This window comes from Phyllobates terribilis, unplaced genomic scaffold, assembly GCF_046119375.1.
Source record: "Phyllobates terribilis strain yellow unplaced genomic scaffold, ASM4611937v1 Scaffold_5__5_contigs__length_657084704, whole genome shotgun sequence".
NCBI classification, from domain to species: domain Eukaryota; kingdom Metazoa; phylum Chordata; class Amphibia; order Anura; family Dendrobatidae; genus Phyllobates; species Phyllobates terribilis.
In genome coordinates this window covers 197,423,328-197,449,257 of record NW_027362765.1, presented here as the reverse complement: position 1 = coordinate 197,449,257, position 25,930 = coordinate 197,423,328, and the positions used below count along the sequence as shown (strand labels likewise).

The window sequence follows — 25,930 nt, the reverse complement described above, 5'->3', positions numbered from 1 at the left end:
CAGCAAGGCCTTTGCTGGCTGCAGATAGTCCTGTGAAGTTTCAGCAACACCAGTCCTCCAGTGTTGCTCTCTGGCGTCAGCCACACACAGCCTGGAGACTTAAATCTTCAGACCACACAATCCACCCAGGAAAACAAACTAACTGAACATTTAAACCCTGTTCAGTCACACCCTGAGGTGGAGGTATGGGGAATGACTTCCCTTCCATCTCTACGTCATTCTCATGAAACCACACCCTTTAAAAGAGTTAACATCCAGCATATAACATGCTGGCAAAAATTCAGTAGGTCTTAGTTCACACAGGAGAGCATCCTGAGTGACACATACCTCCCCTAGCATATAATACCAGTGACTCTGTCACACTACGATAAACATTACAGACCTCTCCATTCTTTGTAGTTGGGAAAACTTGCAAAATTGGCAGTGTATCAAATACTTATTTTCCCCACTGTATATGAGGATAGAGTTTAATGGGACTTTTCACACATCAGTTTAAATTAAAGATCCTTTGTCTGTTCTCTTAAACTTATTGCATATCATGTTCTCATCTATTTCTGTGGATCAGAATGATGGATGAAAAACAAAACATATTGTCAAAAAAAAAAATCAGACAAAATGGAAACTGATGTGTAAATTCACTTTGAAATGTCAGCCATTAAATGAATAATTAACCATGTAATCAATGGACTGTAAGAGTGAGTCTATGCAAGGCCCTCTGTTCTGGTTCGAGATATGGTCAAAGCAGAGAATGGTCTATGAAATACATGGCCCTAATGATTGAGCTGTTGTTACTGTTAGAACACCATTTAATGGGTTTAGTTGCCATTTTTCAGGAGTCTGGGAAATGCAATAAATGCTATAGAAGCCATTTTCTGATATTTTCTTCTATTATATTCTAATGTGGTAATAAGTCTCCAGGGAATTGTTATTTGTATGATAATTGCAGAACAAATTTGAAAATAAAATGTTTCTTTCGTTCCACATGGGAATATGATAAGTGATCCCTAGATATTCAGTACAGCAATTACAGAAATGATACACATTCATATAAATACACTGCACACTAATATTTGTACAGAACTGCCAACGAAAATTATTACTACACTGTAAGTATAGCAATACATCGTCTTATCGGAATTCATGCTAATTATATTCATTTTAAAATTACTTTTTATTTTTGTGTATATATGTTTGTACCAGCTATCCTCGGCTATCTAAATCTGTCTGTACAAGTGCTATCTAGATTTGATAGTCCTTATTTATCATGTGGATTCTGCCTCTACAGTCACATTGATTATAGAGAAGAGGCTGAAAAGTCTTTCTGAAATATATAAAAAAAATGTTACTGCAGAAAAAAACGCAAGTAACATCCCCATTTTACAAAGTATAGAAGAGCACCTACTAAACAATTGGTCCCTCAAAGCAGGTCATGACTCTTGGCTATGGCTTATAGACTGGAGAACTGATTTTAAAGAGCTTTTTTTATTAACTCCGAGTAGTGACCGTGATGTCCAGATTGGCTGCAGGTTTCTTGACCCACACTCAAGAACCTCATAAGCACATTTAATGCTGTTTAGTTTAGGTAAGGAGACCCGAAGCCGGCCCAGGCATGGAGGTCCATACTCAGAACTTGAAAGTCGAATGTGTTAAACCGGCCTTATTCACAGATGTCCATGGGGAAGCTGAATTGTAATTACAGCCTAATTTCACTGGGTGCACTTGGGGGGAAATTCACTGGTAAAGATAACAACTTCTGTCTATCATTAAAGCATTAGTAGTGTAGTGATTTTCCACCTGTAGAACCTCAACACTGTTTAATTAAGTAGTTGGTAGGTTGAAAAGAGATAATCAAGTTAAAACTCCAGTTGATTCAGAAGAAGATAAAAATCAACCATGAATGGCATAGACAAATTTGCCATAAAGCTGAAAAAAATCCTTCCTGATCCGTACTGACAAACTGGAACGAACCTATGTTACCTTTCTACATTAATACCAGTAATCCTATAAATTGTGTTTTTCAAAGTGGATTTGTAATCTTTTTGTAAAAGGGTGTGCCACAAAGAATGAGATTCTCCAGCGCTATATGGCATTTGTATTGAAAGACTGCTGTCCAAGCAGAACCCTGCGGAACCAACGGGAAGAGGAAGAGTTTCGGGGAGGAAATGTCCAGATGGAGAACTGGGTCATGTGGCATTGGTGATGCAGTTTACCGATATAAAAGGCCAGAGCACCAAGGCGGGAAGAGATTTGGCGCCAACCGGTGAGAGGAGCAGGACGTGTGTGCAGGAGGACGCTGAGCCAGGAGGCCTGAATCAGCGTGTCACGGTGTGCTGAAAAGCAGAGTCCAGACGAGGCCAGTCAAGGTCCGTGAACCAGACCACGCCAGTAAAGGCCTGAGGTCCAGTTCTGCACCAGACAAGATCCGAGACCCAGTCTGCGCCGGTCAAGACCTGGGACCCAGACCTCATTCGTCCAGGCCCGATTGACTACCATCGAAGGACAAGCTTCGAAGACCAGTTGGGGACCCCGACCCGGAAGTGGATGTCCGTGGCGGTGAAGTGGAGGCGAGAGTGGACACCTTTGGGCTTGAATATCAGACAAGACCTCATATTACATTACAATTTATTCCAATTTGATCCTATGTATATTTTATATGTATTTTAGTATTTTTGTGTGTATAACATGTATTATTGGTATATTTATTCAGTCTGTTCAGTCTGTTTCACTTTGCTTGTTCTCCAACCTCCTGAATCTCAGTCACAGCAGGTGTATACAGGTGCAAATTAACAGCAATTGCTGCACTAATTCTATTGGACCTAGGATAACATATGATTTAGTATTATGATATATACAGGTGCATCTCACTAAATTAGAATATCATCACAAAGTTTATTTATTTCAGTTCGTCAATACAAAAAGTGAAACTCATCTATTATATAGAGTCATTACAAACAGAGTGATCTATTTCAAGTGTTTATTTCTGTTAAAGTTGATGATTATGGCTTACAGCCAATGAAAACACTAAAGTCATTATCTCAGTAAATCAAAATAATTAACACCTTCAAAGGCTTCCTAAGGCTTCCCTTAGTCTGTTTTAGTAGGCTCCACAATCATGGGGAAGACTGCTGACTTGACAGATGTCCAGAAGGCAGTCATTGACACACTCCACAAGATCCCAGAGTTCCAATTTTCATTTGGAAATCAAGGTCCCAGAGTCTGGAGGAAGAGTGGAGAGGCCACAATCCAAGCTGCTTGAGGTCTAGTATGAAGTTTCCACAATCAGTGATGGTTTGGGGAGCCATATCATCTGCTTGTGTAGGTCCACTGTGTTTTAACAAGACCAAAGTCAGCACAGCCATCTACCAGGAAATTTTAGAGCACTTCATGCTTCCCTCTGCCGACAAGCTTTTAGGAGATGGAAATTTCATTCTCCAGCAGGACTTGGCACCTGTCCACACTGACAAAAGTACCAATACCTGGATTAAAAACAAACGTATCACTGTGCTTGATTGGAAAGCAAACTCGCCTGACCTTAACCCCATAGAGAATCTATGGGGCATTTTCAAGAGGAAGATGAGAGACAACAGACTCATAAATGCAGACGAGCTGAAGGCTGCTATCAAAGCAACCTGGGCTTCAATAACACCTCAGCAGTACCACAGGCTGATCGCCTCCATGCCACGCCGCATTGATGCAGTAATTGATGCAAAAGGAGCCCCGACCAAGTGTTGCGTGCATTCACTCAACACACATTTCAGTAGTCCAACATTTCGGATTTTTAAAACATTTTTCAAGCTGTTATTATAAAGTATTCTAATTTACTGAGATAATGACTTTTGTGTTTTCATTGGCTGTAAGCCAGAATCATCAACATTAACAGAAATAAACACTCTGTAATAACTCTATATAATATATGAGTTTCACTATTTTTATTGAAGAACTGAAATAAATTAACTTTATATCTGTATTAGAGTTTAGAGGTTGGAGATGACCATGATTAAGGCTTTATAAACTGAAACGCGTTGGTTGCCCAGTGTGTCTGCTGGATGTGTGACATGCCATATTTTTAATTGGTTCAAATAAAAGAAGACTTTTTATCACATCTTCCGCTGGATTTTCCCTTTTTTCCTCATCATATTAATTGTGTTGCCTTTTTAAATTTCAGGTCTTATAAAGTGCTAAAATATGTTTTTTTCTTTGGTAGCCTTGCTGCTCCTAATAGAAAACAATATAATGTTTGGTTTTCATTTGGCAGTCAGGCATTGCATGGTATAATTCAGTTTATTAGTGATACACCCAAGTCCTCAATTGGAGATTCAGCAAACAATGTTGCATTTGTTGTAGACTGATTATCCCATTCTGTAACATTAAAGCGACCTATGGTCCGGGGATAAAATATTTCATATAAGGAGGTGTATGGAGCTCCTAGACCTAGAGCCGCCCTTTAAAACACCCGACAGGTGAAGTCGATAACTTTGATTATCTTGCAAGTCAAGAGGTAGAATATATTAGGAAGAATTTTGTCAGATCTTGAAGTTGATGTGCTGGCAGCAGAAAAATGAGAATGTGTAAGCACCTGAGCAACTTTGACAAGAACCAAATTGTGATGGCTAGATAACTACATTGGAGCATCATCAAAATGACTAATCTTGTGGTGTAATCCCTGTATGCGGCGGCTGTTATCAAGTAAAACTGGTCCAAAGAAGGAAAGGACACCTATCAAAAGGTGGCTGAGTCATGAACACCCAAGGCTTAGTGGGTTCATTACGAGTGAATGATACACTATGAACAAGGAAGGGACAGCCAGTAGAGGCAATGTGATGCTGTACGCAAATTTTAGGCCGTATGTTATGGCTGATCGGTTTACATAGTATGTTTTTTTTTCATCTAAAATGTATAAAAATATATAACACAGGCAAATCTGGTATAACAAGTATTGCCAAATGAGGCAAACTGAATCATGACATAATTATTCCATTTAGAGAATTTTGACATTTTAAAACAAATGTCATAGGATATAATTAAGAATCATGCACATTTTTATTTGTAAAATATAATTTATAGCTTTTACAAGGTGGATAACTTATGATTTGGTTCAATGAGAATTTCTGGTCTGTTCCTTGCATTGTGGAAAAGATGACCACAAACTACTAATTCAAAACTCCATCAGGGTGAACTTGATTGGCAGGCGCATTAATTAATTCTGACACCAGCTTGTTGGTACTACATCCCTTAAAGGGAATCTGTCACCACATTTCACCTATCTAAACTACTAATAATGGGCATACAGGTTATACACTGCTGAGAAAAGTCCTACTTGTATGCCTTATATCAGATGCCTTATCGTGGAAAAAATCAGCTTTTGTAACTTTATATAAATGACACGAGAGGGGATTGTAGGGAGAGAAAATAGGAAGCGCAGGCTTCTAAGTGTAGTAGTTAGATTCCAAGGGTATATTCTCAGTATAAATCCACTCACCTATTTGGTGTCTTGAGGTAAAGCATGTAAATCCAATCAGTGGATCACTCCATTCCTCTTTCCATTCAGTTTGCTGCAGAAATCTGGGAGCTGATGAGAGCACTGGACAGAGCTTTCATAGGCGATACCACTTTGTAAATGTTTTTCCCAGCAATATGCGCTCCTGAAGGATGATGATGGAACTTGTTATTCGGATTCAAAAGATAATTTTTATTTCAAACTAAAATACAACCGGTTTCGACTTCTTTGAGTCTTCCTCAGGTATAACATCATGCATATAGAAAGATCTATCTACACACATTTTAGAGCAGATATCCCTGCTTGTCATTTTGGGTGGGGACTGAAAGATCTGTTTTTCAGACACACCCAGATACTCAGATATGCAGGATTTTGCACTCTGGGGAATTTAACAAAACCCATATACTAAATGACTTTCATACAGTTTTTTTCCATAAAAAAATTTTTTCCACAACAAATTTTTTTTTTCACACAGAAAATATTTTCTTTTCTAAAAACACTATAAATATAATTTTACCATATATAAAATGTCTTTTAAAATGTTATTAAACATACTAAAAGTGTGATTTCATACAGAAATGTAAAATCCTGCAAACATGTCCATTATGACAAAATTTAAAACCCTTTCTTTCTTCATATTATAGCCATTTTCAAATACAATTTTGTAAAAAAACAAAAAAAACAAAACCAAAAAAAAAAAAAACCATAAATAAATAAAAAAAAAAAAAATAAAAAAAATGTATATATATACCTGTCAATATTTATATGTCATATACCCTCTATAAAATCGTTTAATCCATCTGGGTATAATGTACCCAGACGGAAGATCCAATATGATTCTTTCCGGTTTAAATTTTGTACCCTATTAGTACAATTCTCTGGTATTTGCTCCAACGGGGTCACGGGAATATTGAATGTTTTATTATGCTTCAAACATAAGTGCCGAGATAAGCTCTGTTTTAAAAAAACATTTTTGGTATTGTGCCTGTGGCCATTCATACGGGATCGTAGGGACTGGATGGTCCGACCCACGTATTTCAGGCCACAGGCACAGGTAATGACATATATCACAAAATCACTATCACACGTTAATTTTTGTGTGATTGCTCTGGTTTCACCCCTACTGTACGATGTAATATACTGAGTCATATGATTGATGATTTCGCAGGTACAATATTTTCGGGAACCACATCGATGGACCCCCAGTTTGAAAGCATTCGTTTTATTTATCCTAGTTTTTTCTTTTTTCTTTATACATTCCCGTTCCCCATCTTTGGTCATTCTGAGATTACTAGGGGCAATTATACCCTTCACTGTTTGGCCCCTACGAAAGGTAATATTGGGTCTATCTGGTAAAAGTTTTTTCAAAAATGTATCCTTTTTCAACAAGTACCAGTATTTATTTAAAATGTTTCTTATCTCCTTATTACTACAATTAAAAGCGGTAATAAAATTATACTGCCACCCATCTTTTTTTCTTTCCTTATTCTTATTAATTATCTGCTCAGGTTTTTCTCCTCCTTCCTTGGTTATCTCCTCCTTCCTTGGTTATCTCCTCCTCCACATCCTTATTTTTGTTATTCTCTCTAGATAAGCACTCCTGCTGGGTTCTTGCTAGATTAGTTCCGTATGCTGCCATAATTAATCGTTTTGGATATTTCTTATCTGTAAACCTATTGATCAGAACTTTTGATTGTTCCACATAATCTTCCTTATTTGTATTATTTCTCCTAATTCGACGGAATTGGCTATAAGGAATGTTTTGCTTCCATTTTTGATGGTTGTGCGCTCCGAAAATCAAGGAAGCATTAGTATCAGTTTTCTTAAAGTACATTTTAGTGCTGATTTTTTTATTTTTATGGGATATTTCTAAATCGAGGAAATTTATTTTTTCTTTATTAACCTGTGCATAAAACGTGATGCCCCAGTCATTCCTATTTAATGTCGTGATGAATTCTTGAGCTTCAACTTCAGTACCTTTCCAAAAAACTGTCAGATCGTCAATATAGCGACTATAATATAATATATTGTTGCAGTAGGGGTGCTGACACAAGGGCAATGAGGACTCAAAGCACCCCATGAAAAAATTTGCAAAACTTGGGGCTACCCGAGTCCCCATCGCTGTGCCAAGCCACTGTATATACAATTGCCCCTGGTAAGTGAAAAGGTTATGTTCCAATATGAATTTTAGACCCATTATTAAAAATCATCTCTGATTTTCTGGCATATCTACTATCTCATTCAAATAATGTGAAACTGAATTGATTCCCAATATGTGTTCAATATTGGAGTAGAGAGCATGTACGTCTAAGGTTATGAACATGTAATCTTCGTCCCATACAAAATTTTCACATTCTTTTATTAATTGACTGGAGTCTAGGAGAAAAGAAGGTAATTTTCTAACTAGATCCTGTAAGTGCAGATCAATGTAATGCGACAGTTGACTGGTTAGTGACCCTATACCCAAAATGATCGGTCATCCGGGAGGTTTCACAGGGTTTTTATGCACCTTTGGCAGGTGATAAAAGAGGGCTGTATTTGGATTTTTGTTAGTCAGGAATCGTTTTTTCCCTTTTATTTATGATGTCTTGTTTAAAGGCAGTGTCTATCAACCTATGATATTCTTCAATATGTTTTTTGGAAGGGTCAACATCTAATTTTTTATAATATTTTACGTCTGATAATATATTGTATGCTTTCCTCCAAATAGTCATCTCGGTCCATAGGTTGATAGACACTGCCTTTAAACAAGACATCTTAAATAAAAAGGAAAAATGATTCCTGAGTTACAAAAACTCAAATACAGCCTGTAACATACCTGGCAGCGGGCTTGGATAGTGCACCATCTCCCGCTATGCAAGATCGCAAACTTGATCTTCAGTCCGGTCTGCTAGCGTGGCTTCTTTTCATGCTGTCTCTGTTCTGACTGCTTAGGGCGGTGGCCCGGTCATTTCCTGTTTCTTGTAGCTGCTGTGGGCACACCCCTAATGCGTTCCCAGCCTATTGCTGTCTGTCACTTGATATTTAAACCAGCTCCACCTTGGAGCTGATGCCTGAGCAATTCTTACCCTCAGAGAGCTCCTAGCCTCTGATCTGCCAGGTCCCTGCCCGCTCTGTCTTGCTCACCGCTCCGGCGGCTCCTGCCTGCTCTGTCTTGCTCACCGCTCCGGCGGCTCCTGCCTGCTCTGTCTTGCTCACCGCTCCGGCGGCTCATGCCTGCTTTGTCTTGCTCACCACTCCGGCGGCTCCTGCCTGCTCTGTCTTGCTCACCACTCCGGCGGCTCATGCCTGCTGTCTTGCTCTCCGCTCCAGCGGCTCCTGCCTGCTCTGTCTTGCTCACCGCCCCGGTGGCTCCTGCCTGCTCGGCCTTGCTCACCGCTCCGGTGGTCTTCCCTCTGCTCTGCCTTTGCTCACCGCACTCGCGGTTTCGTCCTGCTCTGCCTTGCTCACTGCTCCGGCGGTTTCGCCCTGCTCTGCTTGCTCACCGCTCTGGCGGTGTCTCTCTGCTCTGTCTTGCCCACCGCTCCAGCAGTTCCTCTCTGCTTTGCTTGTCTACCGCATCTGCGGTTTTGTTCCTGAGTCCCAGTCTGTACTGGACCCTATCCAGTCTGCGCTCCAACCCGCTAGTGACTCCCTGTCTGCACTCCAGCCGTGCCTGCCAGTACCTCCCTGTCTGCATACCAGTTGAGCCTGCCTACACCCACCTGTCAGTGTGCCAGCCTAACCTGCCAGTTCCTGTATTCCTCGGTGTGGGTCAACAGCCGTGTCAGGGGTTTGACCAGGAGTAGCACCTGGTCCCTCTGCTCGGTTCCTCCCTGGTGCACGGCGTCGTAGCCATCGGGTTGATACTTAGTTACGCCCCTCCAGGCACTCTCCGGTTCATGGCACAGTGGGATTACTAATCACGCACACGCTAGTCAGTCCGGGCGTGTGCATAACAGTTTGCTCAGGCCATGGTTCCCGTTGAGCCCCACGGCCCTTCGCTCAGAGAGACATTTTCTGGCAAAAACGTGCACCAAGAAATTTTTTTTTCGCAAGCTGATGTCCAGGCGATGTACGCACCAGCCCAAATGGAGCTTTCTGCACCCATTCCTGCGGATTCGCCACGGTACTATGGGGATCCTAAACAAAGCCGTGCGTTTGTGGAGCAATGCATGCTGCATTTCAAGTTCTACCCTCTCTATTTTCCTACCGATTGGGCTAAAGTGGCATTTATGATATCCTACCTAGCGTGTGATGCCTTGAAATGGATCACCCCCCCTATGGGAAGCATGGGATCCTATCGTCCTTGACCTGCAGGCCTTCCTGGTGGCCTTTCTAATGGTCTTCGATGACCCCAATCCTGAAGCCTCTGCTAAAGCTTCCCTTCCCAATATCCCGGAGCAGCCCCGATGGGTAATGTGTGTGGGTAACTCACCAGTTCTCCAGCCTGAAGAGACTGCTGCCCACCCAGAATCCTCACAGGATGACTACGCTCCACAGAATACTTCTCTTCCCAACCTCAAGAGGCAGTCCAGACGTGCTAGGCGTAGAGGCAAGCCATCACGCCAGGTTCTGTCCTCCCAAAGACCTCCTGTTTCCTAGCCTGTAGAAGCAGCTACCCGCATGGAGTCCATGAAGGTTGACCATGTTCGGCAGGCAAAGCAGAGGCAAAAAATCGGATTGCAGTCCCGCTGTGGTTGTTTGGGACCCCCTGACGGTCTTTGTCCAGTGAAGGTTGGAGAATCCCAAGACATTAGGCCTGTAGGAGAGGCTGCCCTGGGCGTTAGTGTTTCCTCTCCACAGATGACCATGACTGTCTCCGGGGCAAGTAAAAGCCTCGGATTAATCGGAAGTTTCGGGCTTAAAGCCTTGAAGAGTCAGTGTCTGATTCCCGTCCGAAAACTCCAGAAGCCGGTTTGGGCATTGTCAGCAGAAGGACGAGCCCTACTCAGAAACAGTCAAAAGATGTCTGTACAAATTAAGCTCCAGATTGGAGCATTACACTTGAAGAAGCTTTCCTTTCATGTGCTGACTGGTTTACCCAGAAGTCGTCCAGAGCCGAGAGATCTAGTGCCCGCTCAGGTCTGGAGACCTTGCATGGTGTATCCTGGGGGACTGCTAAGGTACAAGGGGTGTCCAGTCCCCATATCTTCAGGACAGTGAGCAATGTCTTCTTCTTCTTCACCAGATCTGCTAGTCGCTGACTCCCTGTGCGCTGAAGTCTCCGAAGGAAGAGAAGCAGAGGCAATGTCCCCACACAGTCTCGACGATTGTACCAATGATCTGGCTTCAGGTACCGTCCCGCCTCACAGACATGTCATCTCTGAAACCAGTTTGAGGATGGTCCCTAAGCATGGACCCTCCATCTTTAACAAATCTGGCCTTGCGTCCATCGAGGCGGTGGATACTCCCAAGTCTCTGCACCCCTTCAACCAGGCGGAGGACCTCCAGTTGCCTCCTGAATCCTCCGGGGTGCTACCTGATAACAATTGGAGTGAGACTTTCCTACACCCTGTACCTGATACCTCGCTCACTTCGTCCAGTGAACTTGACCAAGTGTACCCCGAAGCAGCGGTTACCCCCGAGTCTCTGCACCCCTCCAACCAGGCGGAGGACCTCCAGTTTTCTCCTGAACCCTCTGGGGTGCTACCTGATAACAAATGGAGAGAGACTTTCCTACACCCTGTACCTGATACCTCGCCCACTTTATGCAGTGAGCTTGACAAAGTGTACTTGGAAGCAGTGCTTACCCCCGAGTCTCTGCGCCCCTCCAACCAGGCGGAGGACCTCCAGTTGTCTCCTGAACCCTCTGGGGTGCTATCTGATTACAAATGGACAGAGACTTTCTTACACCCTGTTCCTGGTACTTCACCCACTTCATCTGGTGCTGAAGATGGCTTGATGGGAGGAAGCATCCCAGTTACCAAGATGATGAGACCAGTTTCGTTTCCTCTAGTGGACAGAAGAGGTAATCCTCTTGAAGAGAAGGATTGGCCTCCAAATTCTCTGCCGATCACTCTTGCAGGCTTGAAGAAGAGGGGGCGCAAAGGGGGGGTACTGTAACATACCTGGCGGCGGGCTTGGATAGTGCACCATCTCCCACTATGCAAGATCGCAATCTTGATCTTCAATCCAGTCTGCTAGCCTGGCTTCTTTTCGTGCTGACTGTTTGTCTATGTTCTGACTGCTTAGTGCGGCGGTCCGGTCACTTCCTGTTTCTTATAGCTGCCGTGGGCACACCCCTAATGCGTTCCCAGCCTATTGCTGTCTGTCACTTGATATTTAAACCAGCTCCACCTTGGAGCTGATGCCTGAGCAACTCTTACCCTCAGAGAGCTCCTAGCCTCTGATCTGCCAGGTCCCGTTCTGTTTTCCTGCCTGTCCATCTTCCTGGAGGCTGTATTTCCAGGCCTGTCTGAACACGCTCCTAGCCTGTTCATCCCGCCCTCTGGGGGCCGTATACCCAGACCTGTTATCTGTGTCTTCTAGCCTGTTTGTCCGCCTTCCTGGAGGCTGTATTTCCAGGCCTGTCTGAACACGCTCCTAGCCTATTCGTCCCGCCCTCTGGGGGCCGCATACCCAGACCTGTTATTTGTGTCTTCTAGCCTGTTTGTCTGCCTTTCTGGGGACCGTATACCCAGACTGGCTCCTGTGTCTCGCTGCAGTGTCAGTTCCTGGCTGAACACTCAGTTCCTGTCTGAACACTCTCCTAGCCTGTTACCTGTTCTGCTCTATGTCCGTATCTTCCCTTTTTCTGCAGAGTCTGAACCGGCACCTAACTCCTACTCGTTGTCGCTGTACTTCCGTTTGTAAGTTTAGAGTCCACTCGATATTTCATTGCAAGTACCTTGTGAGTATCTGGCTCGGCCTTTCCCTTCCAGTCTGTTCCGCGTGAACAGAGCCCTGTTCTGCCCGCTCTGTCTTACCGCTCCGGCGGTTCCTGCCCGCTCTGTCTTGCTCACCGCTCCGGCGGCTCCTGCCTGCTCTGTCTTGCTCATCGCTCCGGCGGCTCCTGACCGCTCTGCTTTGCTCACCTCTCCGGAGGCCCCTGCCTGCTCTGTCATGCTCACCGCTCTGGCGGCTCCTGCCTGCTCTGTCTTGCTCACTCCTCCGGCGGCTCCTGCCCGCTCTGTCTTGCTCACCTCTCCGGCGGCTCCTGCCTGCTCTGTCTTGCTCACCGCTCCAGCGGCTCCTGCATGCTCTGTCTTGCTCACCCCTCCGGCGGCTCCTGCCTGCTCTGTCTTGCTCACCGCTCCGGCAGCTCCTGCCTGCTCTGTCTTGCTCACTGGTCCGGCGGCTCCTGCCTGCTCTGCCTTGCTCACCGCTCCGGCGGTCTTCCCTCTGCTCTGCCTTTGCTCACCGCAATCGCGGTTTCGTCCTGCTCTGCCTTGCTCACCGCTCCGGCGGTTTCGCCCTGCTCTGCTTGCTCACCGCTCCGGCGGTGTCTCTCTGCTCTGTCTTGCCCACCGCTCCGGCGGTTCCTCTCTGCTCTGCTTGTCTACCACATCTGCGGTTCTGTTCCAGGGTCCCTGTACTGGACCCTATCCAGCCTGCGCTCCAACCCGCTAGTGACTCCCTGTCTGCACTCCAGCCGTGCCTGCCAGTACCTCCCTGTCTGTATACCAGTCGAGCTTGCCTACACCCGCCTGTCAGTGTGCCAGCCTAACATGCCAGCTCCTGTATTCCCCGGTGTGGGTCAACAGCCGTGTCCGGGGTCTGACCTGGAGTAGCACCCGGTCCCTCTGCTCGGTTCCTGCCTGGTGCACGGCGTCGTAGCCGTCGTGCGACCTGGGTCGGATCGGGTTGATACTCAGTTACGCCCCTCCAGGCACTCTCCGGTTCATGGCACAGTGGGATCACTAATCACGCACATGCCAGTCAGTTCGGGTGTGTGCATAACACAGCCCTCTTTTATCACCTGCCAAAGGTGCATAAAAACCCTATGAAACCTCCCGGACAACCGATCATTTCGGGTATAGGGTCACTAACCAGTCAACTGCCGCATTACATCGATCTGCACTTACAGAATCTAGTTAGAAAATTACCTTCTTTTCTCCTAGACCCCAGTCAATTAATAAAAGAATGTGAAAATTTTGTATGGGACGAAGATTACATGTTCATAACCTTAGACGTACATGCTCTCTACTCCAATATTGAACACATATTGGGAATCAATTCAGTTTCACATTATTTGAATGGGATAGTAGATATGCCAGAAAATCAGAGACGATTTTTAATAATGGGTCTAAAATTCATATTGGAACATAACCTTTTCACTTACCAGGGGCAATTGTATATAAAGTGGCTTGGCACAGCGATGGGGACTCGGGTAGCCCCAAGTTTTGCAAATCTTTTCATGGGGTGCTTCGAGTCGTCATCGCCCTTGTGTCAGCGCCCCTACTGCAACAATATATTATATTATCATCGCTATATTGACGATCTAATAGTTTTTTGGAAAGGTACTGAAGTTGAAGCTCAAGAATTCATGACGACATTAAATAGGAATGACTGGGGCATCACGTTTTCTGCACAGGTTATTAAAGAAAAAATTAATTTCCTCGATTTAGAAATATCCCATAAAAATAAAAAAATAAGCACTAAAACGTACTTTAAGAAAACTGATACTAATGGCTTCCTCGATTTTCGGAGCGCACACCATCAAAAATGGAAGCAAAACATTCCTTATAGCCAATTCCGTCGAATTAGGAGAAATAATACAAATTAGGAAGATTATGTGGAACAATCAATAATTCTGATCAATAGGTTTACAGATAAGAAATATCCAAAACGATTAATTATGGCAACATACAGAACTAATCTAGCAAGAACCCAGCAGGAGTGCTCATCTAGAGAGAATAACAAAAATAAGGATGTGGAGGAGGAGATAACCAAGGAAGGAGGAGATAACCAAGGAAGGAGGAGAAAAACCTGAGCAGATAATTAATAAGAATAAGGAAAGAAAAAAAAAGATGGGTGGCAGTATAATTTTATTTCCGCTTTTAATCGTAGTAATAAGGAGATAAGAAACATTTTAAATAAATACTGGTACTTGTTGAAAAAGGATACATTTTTGAAAAAACTTTTACCAGATAGACCCAATATTACCTTTCGTAGGGGCCAAACAGTGAAGGGTATAATTGCTCCTAGTAATCTCAGAATGACCAAAGATGGGGAACGGGAATGTATAAAGAAAAAAGAAAAAACTAGGATAAATAAAACGGATGCTTTCAAACTGGGGGTCCATCAATGTGGTTCCCGAAAATGTTGTACCTGCAAAGTTATCAATCATATGACTCAGTACATTACATCGTACGGTACGGGTGAAACCAGAGCAATCACACAAAAATTAACGTGTGATAGTGATTTTGTGATATATGTCATTACCTGTGCCTGTGGCCTGCAATACATGGGTCGGACCATCCAGTCCCTACGATCCCGTATGAATGGCCACAGGCACAATACCAAAAATGGGTTTTTAAAACAGAGCTTATCTCGGCACTTATGTTTGAAGCATAATAAAACATTCAATATTCCCGTGACCCCGTTGGAGCAAATACCTGAGAATTGTACTAATAGGGTACAAAATTTAAACCGGAAAGAATCATATTGGATCTTCCGTCTGGGTACATTATACCCAGATGGATTAAACGATATTATAGGGGGTATATGACATATAAATATTGACAGGTATATATATATACATATATTTTTTTTAATTATTTTTTTTATTATTTATTTATTTATGGGGGGGGTTTGTTTGTTTTTGTTTTATTTTTTTACAAAATTGTATTTGAAAAATGGCTATAATATGAAGAAAGAAAGGGTTTTAAATTTTGTCATAATGGACATGTTTGCAGGATTTTACATTTCTGTATGAAATCACACTTTTAGTATGTTTAATAACATTTTAAAGACATTTTATATATGGTAAAATTATATTTATAGTGTTTTTAGAAAAGAAAATATTTTCTGTGTGAAAAAAAAATTTGTTGTGCAAAAATTTTTTTTATGGAAAAAACTGTATGAAAGTCATTTAGTATATGGGTTTTGTTAAATTCCCCAGAGTGCAAAATCCTGCATATCTGAGTATCTGGGTGTGTCTGAAAAACAGATCTTTCAGTCCCCACCCAAAATGACAAGCAGGGATATCTGCTATAAAATGTGTGTATATAGATCTTTCTATATGCATGATGTTATACCTGAGGAAGACTCAAAGAAGTCGAAACCGGTTGTATTTTAGTTTGAAATAAAAATTATCTTTGAATCCGAATATCAAGTTCCATCATCATCCTTCAGGAGCGCATATTGCTGGGAAAAACATTTACAAAGTGATTTATATAAATGACGGTATGTAAAGTTCATTCACCATTGGGGTGTGGTGCAGTCTCAGCCTTGCTCGGATCCAGCTGTGATCCTTGTGTGCACTAAGACTTATTATGGTGGTAGCAGCATTTGTAATGGCTCAATAAAAGCTATGTTTTATTCAAGTTTATAACCTGATACGCTGGATCATTCCTCCTATTTTCTGATTCATATAAATGACCTCTTCCAGGCAATGGGGAGGATGTTGTCTGGAAGACAACTCTGCTTCCAGAGCTTATTTTACATGAAGGGGGAGTTATCAGTGTGATGTGTAATGGCCGCTCTCTGCTCTCCTGATCTCACTGCAGAGCTGTGTGTGATTATACCTGACACATCTGCAGGTTCCTCTCAGTTTCAGCTTCCATCTCACAGGCAGACAGGGTTGAAATATTGTTGCAATACAGCAGAGCTCAAGAGCTGCTAAAATTAGAAAAAATGCAAATTTAATTTCTCCTGTTTTGTGTTAGTTACTTGTCTCACACTGATAACTCCCCCTTTTATTTAAAATAAGCTCTGGAGGCCGAGTTCTCTTGCAGGCAGCGTCCTCCCCATAACCTTGAAGAGGTCAATTTACATATAAGAAAAATGTGGATTTCTCTGGGATTAGACATCTGATTGTAGATATCAAGGTTTTATTCAGCTTCCTATGACCTGCATGCCCATATAAATGGCATAGGAGGATTGATTCTACTGACAGATTCCCTTTAAGCCTTGTAAGTTACATGGTGGAGTCTCAATGGAGGGGATATATTTTTGGTATATCCCACTCTTTATCAATTGTAATGAGATCTGAGGAGAGTCATCATCTCTTTACTTTTCACTCCATCATGTTCCTCAGACTACACCAGAACAAATATTGTAGTCTGGCAGAGTGAATTTTCCCACCATCAGATAATATCATTGCCATAAAGAAATCTACCTGGTCTGCAACTGTAACGTGGCGCAGGGTGGTAGCTGTGGGCAAAGTGCTCTTCTTTCACGACCCGGCACGCTACATGATGATGGGGTACTGGCTGGGTGTGTGGACTTTGAAGGGGGCACTATGCACTTGCAGGCTGCATGATGCCAGTGACTTTGGCTGGCCAGGACCAGATGTCGAAAGGTTCAATGAGGGAGACCACTAGTCAGCATTAAACAGTTTTTTACTGAACAGTAACTTGGTGGGAATTATGTACAATAGATAACAGGTGCATAACTTCATGAACATTTCCTTTACAACATGTAGCATCTTCACACATGGTCTCGCTACCTCTTCCAGTCTTACTTTCTTCTCTCCCCAAGTTCCTCTGCCTTCATCACAACTCAGCACAGTAATACAGTCCTGTAAATGAGATTCCTGACATCAACACGCATTCTTTTCCCCCATAGGGGAGCTAGTTTACCACTATGGCTGTTATTTAGCTTATCTGCTTGCTGATGCCTGGTGCACTCTCTTCATGTAATGTTCCCTGTTCCATCTTGGCCAGTTACGTCTCCGGCTTGAGTCTTCATGTCATGTTCCCTGTTCCAGCTTGGCCCGTTACCTCTCCGGCTTGAATACTTAGGGCAGTACTGTTAGGCTCGGTGTCCTATCTCAGGACCAGTCTCCATTGCCTCACTCTGTCTTTCTGTAGTTTTTCCTCATCTCTACTCCGGATCTTGCTATCCTCTTCTTCAGTCTCCACTCATATCAGGGTCACCCACGTCAAGTGGCTCTGCTGACTAGTCAGACCATAGGTCTGCTTCTGTTGCATGCTGAGCCCTATCTGAAGTTCTAGAAGGAAACGGTCTCTGTCCCTTCACTTTTCCACTCCCACTCTGGGCTAGTCCCAAACATTAACCGTAACTTACTCTACTGTTGGGCAGAATAAAACTTTGTCACTAATAATGAATGTCACAATACACATTACAATAATACATGTGTCTTTAAGTGGAAATGTGGGCAGTATGTCCATCTCCTTACACAACAATGTTTAGTTAGGTGGTACATAACAAGAAACATCCACATGAATGCCAGGACCCAATATTTTCCAACAGAACAGTGCCTACAGCATCACACTGCCTCCGCCGACTTGTCTTCTTTCTATAATTCATCCTGAATAGTGATGCTATCTTTTCCCCAGGTAAGTGATGCACATGTACCCCATCATCTATATGATATAAAACAAAATGTGATTCATTAGTCCAGGCCTCTCCACAAGATCTTCCATTTTGGAAATGCTCTGATCCAGTGGTCTAACCATCACAATTTTGCCTCTGACAAAGTTGGCCATTTTACAGGCTTTTAACGCATCAACATCTCTCACTTGCAGCCTAATATATTGTACACTTGTACAAGTGCCATTATCTTAAGATAATTAGGCTCTGAAACATCGAGACCAACGATTTTCTTGCTAGTCTTGATGAGGAGGAATGCTGGAGTCAGACGCTCTTAATTCATTAAGACTGGAGAGATATTTCTGGTGTAGAGAATACTGCAACTCAGCATGCATTAGATGAGCTGTGGCATCATGCCCCAGCTGCACAACAGATTTGTCCCACCTCTGACCAGTTATACACATCTACTACTTAAATCACGCCCACCTTAATATAAAATACCAGGGATTGGTATTTTATATTAAGGTGGGGGTACATGAGTAAACAGATATTACAGCAGGGAATAACAGCTGATTCTTTTTGTGAGGTAAAACATTTCTCTGCCTGTTTTTAAACAATGTTTTACTTCAAAGAAAGAATCAGCTGTGATCCCCTGTTGTAAAGTCTATATTCTCTTTTTCTCCCTCCCCTGCCCAGGAGCTGTGGTATGATCAGACCATGTTCTGTACACGGTCAGACACAGCCATTACACAGTACACAGCAGGGGAACATTTATAAGATTATCTCAGCACAGGAACATTTTATTTAATTGCATTCAATTGTGGAACTTATTATTATTCCAAGATCTATTGTTTAAAATTAACTTTTGTTCATGGGAAAACCCCTTTAATGTTATTCACTTCTCCTGTCAGTGATATTGAGGTTATGACCGATTGTTCTCTACTATATTTTCCCTCTATCTAGAATACATGGTATATCAATCGTCTAAACGTTCATTGTCTACAATGAACGAAACAAAAGTTACAGAATTTATTCTTTTGGGTTTCGGAAACCTTCACGGTTTCAATATTTTATTTTTCATTCTCTTCTTGATCATCTTTTTTTTCACAGTTATAGGAAACCTTATGATCATTGTCCTTGTTTTAGTCAACAGTAAGCTCCAATTCCCCATGTATTACTTCCTGTGCCATCTTTCCTTTTCTGACCTTGTGATTAGCACGAATGTTGTTCCCAACATGCTTGGTGCCATTCTGTACGGAGGTAAAACAATGACTTACATAGGCTGCATCATCCAATTTTACTTCTTCACTGGTACAATTATTACGGAGTGTTTTCTTCTTTCAGTGATGTCCTATGATCGATACCTGGCTATCTGTAACCCCTTAAGATACTCTAGTATCATGGACCTTAAATTTCAAAACTGTCTTTCACTATGGCCATGGTTACTGGGTCTTACTCTTAATATTACAGGAATCATACCTGTTTCAAAGTTTAATTTTTGCCGTGGTAATATCATTGACCATGTCTACTGTGACCTTTTACCTCTTCAGAAGCTTTCTTGCTCGGACACTTCTTTTGTTGAACTGGAAGTCTTTTTATTATCTATGCCAACATTTATCCTTCCTTGTGCTTTTATCATTGGAACCTATGTTTATATCTTCTTCGCTATAGCTAAGATCCCATCTACAATTGGCAAACAAAAAACCTTTTCTACCTGCAGTTCTCATCTTATTGTTGTGGGGGCATTTTATGGGACATTAATAGCTAAATATATGATTCCATCTCGAGGACAGTCCTTGATTATTAATAAGATTGTTTCCCTATTACATTCTTTAATCACCCCTTTATTTAACCCTATGATATATAGCTTCAGAAACCAGGACATAAAGATTGCATTCAGAAAATGTTTTTCTCAATAATAAAATTGTATCCAATTTTAACTATCAATCTCCTATGATTATTCCGTCATTAACCTAGATATTGAAAGGGATTCTCTGCTGTGTACAAGTTTTACTTGTTAGAAACATCCTCCAAAAGTATTCTGATTACCGATAATCTCTTGGGGAATCTAATAGTGGAAGGGTTTCATATTCCTGCAGTGCCACCACAGGAAAAGTGAGGTATTACACAGTACCCAGAAAAACTATTGGGCTTTCTGTATAAAGCATCCTCCAGAGTAAGAGGCAATCTTTGTAGCCTATCTCTGCTCTTAATAATAGATGAGATGAATGTGGGATCTCCTTCTATTTACTGTGGTATTCAATTTGTCCAATGTATGTTCATTCTATATTGATTGAATTTTCAAAATAAAGCATGATGTAGAAAACTAAAAAAAAAACATTTGACTACTAAAATATTTAGGATCAATGTTTGAAGAAATGTGAATTACACATAATCACTCACATGAATCAAAGGAAGAACTGAAGTCACCAATAATTACTAAGAAGAAAGTAACACATACTGTGAAGTTCTGCATATGAAAGTCTCCCTTTTACAGGGGATAATTGAGCCACCAACCAAAAAAGAAGACAAAGTAGAGAATTATTTGTAGAGAATAGAACAAAGAAAATAGCAATAAAAACAGTAGAGGGTGAAAAAAGGGGTAGTAGAAATCATCTCCCAACATCTGTGACTACTGTAGGTATTTTTAAGTAAAGTTTATGAATAAAGGGAAGAAAATCATGGTACCTGTTCATTCTTTTGACTTTATGAGATAAATTCTTCCATAGATGTATGAAAACTGCTTATCCATCTACTTGCCCTAGGTACTCTGCTTCTTTGATGCTCAATATCAGATCAGTGGGGGTCCAACAACCGGCATGTAAACACTGTACGGAGCTAAAACTACACAGAACTGGCCGCTCCACTGTTCTTCACTCAATCCCATTCACTTGTATATTTAGCTTGGAATAAGAGCTGAACTGCAGTACCCAAGTGCTGCCACTAAGCAGTGTATGGAGCTGTGCTGTTCTGACTCTATTCTATACACTGTTTACATCTAGCCACCATTGTAGCTGATAACACTGTACTTGGGGGTGGCAGGTTTAAGACCCTCAACAATCTGACATTGATTGTCCTAAGATAGGTCATCATTGTCAAAGTAGTAGGCTGCCACTTTACCTGGGTTTCATTAAATATGTTTCACAACAGTGATACCCAACCTTTCTTAACTTAAGGCCATGGCCCCACTATCAGTATTTGGTCAGTATTCGGTCAGTGTTTTTTCTCAGGAGTGGGAGCCAAAACCAGGTGAGGAACAATCAGAGAAAAGGTATAATAGAAACAAGTCACCAATTCTGCATTTATCACCCACTCCTGGTTTTGGCTCCCACTCCTGAGAAAAATACTGACCGAATACCGACCAAATACTGATAGTGGGGCTGTGGCCTAAGAGTCAAATTCAGCTCTAAAAGAGGTTCGCGAGCCACATCCAGAGCCATCCTTCCACCCCGAGTAGTGACATCCAGCTCATGCCTCCACCACAGTAGTAATACCCAGAGCCCCCTTTGGTTAAGTGCACACGTAGCATTTTCGCTGCAGTTTTTCGGCACGGAAATGCATCAAAAACGCTTGGTAATCAGTCTACCAGCTAATGCAATGGCAATCCTGATGCGCTGCGCACATGATGCGGAAATTTCCGCTCAGGATTGCCATTGCATTTTAAAATGCAGCATTTCCTTTCTATGCAGCGCTTCCCATCCATCGACTTTAATTGAACCGCAGAAAACGCGCAGGTATAATATTTATACCTGCGGATTTATCATGGTTGAATTAAAAGTCAATGGGCCGCGGAAGCGCTGCAAAAATGCTGCGAGTGGTACCTGGGTCGGATGGGCTACTACTCCCCTGATCTGATCGCCGCTCTTGCTGAGGGCTGAGGGGAGTAGTAGTCTCCTCAGCCAAGCTGGGACTGAGCACGGTGTAAAAAAAAAAAAAGTAAAAAATTAAAAATAAATGCTACCCGGCATCCTCCCGATCCTTGGTCCTCGTGATGTCATCAGCTAGGTAACCGGCGGTACACTACTGGGAGCGTGCTCGCTCCTAGTAGTGTACATCGCTGTGCTGCCAGGACCTGCAGTCAAGTGAGCCCTCAGTTGAAGATCTCACTTTACGGCACCGGTGTTGCGTGGGAACAGTCTCAAGAATGTACTGTACATTCTGAAGACAGTACTGATCTTCAGCTGATGAACCCATGTGACCTCACTCCTGCAGCAGCACGTACACTGACAGGAATGATTTTCCACCCCTGTCAGTGTACATTGCTGTCTTCTACAACAGTGACATCAGTGATTGCTGATGTCACTGCTGTAGAAGTGACCCGGATCGCCGAGGGACAATCCAATGGACTACGTCATGATGGCAGATAGGTGAAGGATATGGTTGTTTTTTATTTTTATTTTTTTTCAGGAGACGAGGGATTCGGGGACAGAGCGTATAATCAAAAAATTATTAAAACCGTGTGTATTTTTATTTCATTAAAATACTTTATTCTGGCCGTGTCTTTTATTGAAAAAACATTGTAAACTTTAGTACGCAATTAGTAATGGGGGCATCTTCTAGACGCCCTCCATTACTAACCTTGGCTTCATGTCAGCCGCCAATACAAGGCTGACATGAACCCAAACCCCATTACCCTACTCGCCACCGCTACAGGGCAGTGGGAAGAGCGGAGGCGAAGTGCCAGATTTGGCGCATCTTATGGATGCGCCATTTCTTGGACTGCTGAGGGGTGATATTATTAGTCGCGAAGGGGGCTAGTATCTATGGCCCCTTCCCTGGCTATTAAAATCAGCCCGCAGCTGTTTGTTTAGCCTTTTCTGGTTAGCATTTATAGGGGGACCCTACGTCAAGTTTTTTTTGGCATCACCTTGTAATCTAGCCAGTTAAGGCTAAACAAACAGCTGTGGGCTGATATTAATAGCCAGGGAACATTGTTGGATAATGGCCCCTTCCTCCGGCTACTAATATTAGCCCACAGTGATCGGCTTTCCCTCTGCTGATTATAAAAATGACACGGGAGCCCACACCATTTTTTTTTTAATTTTAGGCTCTGTGCCCATGATCCAGACGTAGCAGTACTTTGGACGCATATTTTGCTGCATCCAAAACATTGCATTCTATTGAACGCAGGTAAATCCGTATGTGTTCACTGAACCATGTGTATTTACATTCTAATGGTCAAATTTTTGTTGTGGAGACTAGCGACTCCACAAGAGAATTTGACATACTGCGGTCCTGAAAGACGCGCCGCATGTCAGTTTCCACGGGTGATTCGCAGCCTCAGAAATCCCATCCACTATGCCCTAACATCTGGACGCTGGGGGTTTGATGCTGTATAAACATGCAGCGTCAAACCTGCAGCGGCTCCTGATAGTGGCCACGTACCCAAGCTCACTCGCAGCATGTCAATTTCTGTAGCGGACACACTAGTCTCCCCTTCAGATTTTGACAGATTGAAGTGTCATTATATGTGGTTGGTTCACATGTACCGACAACAAAAGTGTGGCATTAGAACACCGCGTTTTAGACGCAGCAAAAATACGCTGCATCCAAAGCGCTGCTTGTTGCTGATCAGGGGGACATAGCGGCTAACAAAACAGCTGTGAGCTGTTAATAATAGCCAGAGACCATGTTTGCCTAATGGCACCTTCCTAGGCTAAAAATAGCAGCTCACAGCTGCCCCACAAATTACATGAATGGGAATGCTAATGAAGGTTGGGTGAATGGGATTAGCTGACACCTAGCTCTTTTGTTTGGTGATGACAAGGTGTCAATCAGACCCTTTCATTACCAAACCTAATTAAAGTAAAAGAGTTAAATAAACACACAGACATAGAGCAAACACTTTATTTGAAATACAACAGACACATTCTTAAATTAACCAATATACTCACCCCAGTTCTGATGTTAATCCAAGGGTTAAAACAATGTTCCAAGTTCCTTTTCAAATAACTTTATTTAGCTCCAAAAAACATTCACTGATGTACAAAAACGCATTAAAAACACTTCAAAAAACGTGTCAAAACTGTGGCAAACCGCGTGTTTTTTCTACAGTGTTTTTCCTGCAAAGGAGATGCAGAAACGCTGCAGAAATTTCTGCTTCAAATTCTGAACGAGCACACATACCCTTTATTGGTATATTGACCGGCAATGCTTCCCCACAGAATCCACATTAAGGCAGTATAATTGTATCCAGGGGTTCCCAACTTATCCTGACTGAGAATTCTTGCATCAAGCACTCCCACCATGCTATTGCATCTAGCTTCAATCACCTCCTCTATCTGGAGGTATCATCCTATGTCCAGTTTAGAACTTAAAGAAGTTGTCCACTACTTTCACACTGATGCCTTATCCTTAAGATAAGGCATCAATGTATGATCGGCAGGGGTCCTGCACGTGGCACCACCGCCGATCAGCTGTTATCTGTGTCGTCGGCGTCAATTGTATGGGAGGCAGATGTGTAGTAACAAGCGCCAGCCACTACAACTTGACGGCCAAGCACCGCAAGTAAGGACTTACGGCCGGAGGCCGCCGCCAGCACCGGTGACAGCATAACAACTGATAGGCAGGGGTGCCGCGTGAGGGACCCCGGCCGCTCATACATTAATGCCCTATCCTAGGGCATCAATGTGAAAGTAGTGGACAACCCCTTTAACCTTATTTCTCCAATTGCAAAGCCTGTATATGTGGCTCCGGATCTGTTCTTTTGTGTGGTGCTACTCACATCACAAATGTCACCATCTGAAGATCTGCTTTTCATAGCTGTTTGCTAGACCTGGTACTAATGCAACAAGTTAGCAGACAGTTGCGAGACGCACATCATAGTGTCATGGGTGTGTCAGATGTAACAGACAGTCGCTCTGGATCTGGCTGCAGAAGGTCACTGCATTTGGCATTGCAGTCATCTTCTTAATCCTTCTTACTTTTGGACCCTGCGACAACCTCCCTCCTGCTCCGATTGACACACTCTAGTCTGAGTGTTTATAAACTTTCAGTCTGCTTCAAGGAGTCACCAGTGATATTTCCATTTTCCCTTGTGAAGGCTTGGAGCAGTAGCCGTCGGCTAGCTTCCTCTCTGGTGCCCTTGGAGTATGTTTGGTGTTATCTCTCTGGTGTCTGCTCAAGCTAAGTTTTTCTCCTTTGTTTGTCTACCTTGTTGTTTTTAGTTCATAGTGGGGCCTGACCAGTGCTCACCCCCCTCCCTATCTAGGGCCTAGCTCTAGAGATATACAGGGATTAGGTTTCCTGTTTGGCGATAGGTGTGGAACCTATATAGGGATGGTAGGATAGGTAGGGTGATATTTGATCTCCCTAGTGGTCTCCACTCCCCCTTTCCCTAGCGTTTGGGCTACCTTTCCCTCATCCCTTTGTATTGCACTTAGTCTTTCCCACACCGTGAGTGACACATGGGCACGTGAGCCACATGTGGCTCTGGAACCACAGGTTGACGATGACTGCTTTACACAATTAAAAATCTTTAAACATTGTGCATTTTCTTCTATAATTTCACCGGTCCAACAAGGTGTTCTAACATCATGTCTTTTAAGATTGTTAATTGACTTATAGAAGTAGTTTTATAACTAGCGATGAGCGAGCGTGCTCGGATAAGAGGTTATTCGAGCAAGCTCGGGTGCTAACCGAGTATCTTCGGTGTGCTCAAAAAAATAGGTTTGAGTTGCCGCAGCTGCATGTTGCTCGTCTGTTAGACAGCCACAACACATACATGGATTGCCTAACCCTAGAACGCATACCTGGGGCCTCGCAGGCCCGCCCTGTTAATTGTTTTCTATTTTCTGCTAGATTTCTTTAGTTAGAATTTTGAAACTCTAGGTATTCCTCAGGTATATAGTTGTTTGTCATTTTTGTTTGAGTTATTCCATGTTATTTGCACACGGGCCTAAAAGGCCCCAAGTATGTGAAAGTGTAGATTTTATGGTCATGCGTTCTAGGGCTGACAAACAGGTGCAGCAACTCGAATCTATTTTTTGAGTCCGTCGAAGATACTGGGTTAGC

At 42.8% G+C, this 25,930-nt stretch overlaps 1 protein-coding gene across 1 annotated transcript; it reads left to right on the top strand.

The window, feature by feature from the left end:
• Window positions 1-18,918: 18,918 nt before the first annotated feature.
• LOC141271047 (olfactory receptor 11L1-like) lies at window positions 18,919-19,836 on the top strand. Its single transcript, XM_073681151.1, has one exon. It carries the CDS (start codon window positions 18,922-18,924, stop codon window positions 19,834-19,836), a length of 915 nt encoding a protein of 304 aa, XP_073537252.1. The 5' UTR covers window positions 18,919-18,921.
• Window positions 19,837-25,930: the final 6,094 nt, after the last annotated feature.

Excerpts from the sequence above, each read along its gene's own strand:
- LOC141271047 (XM_073681151.1), top strand. The coding sequence starts at position 18,922 with ATGAACGAAACAAAAGTTACAGAATTTATTCTTTTGGGTTTCGGAAAC.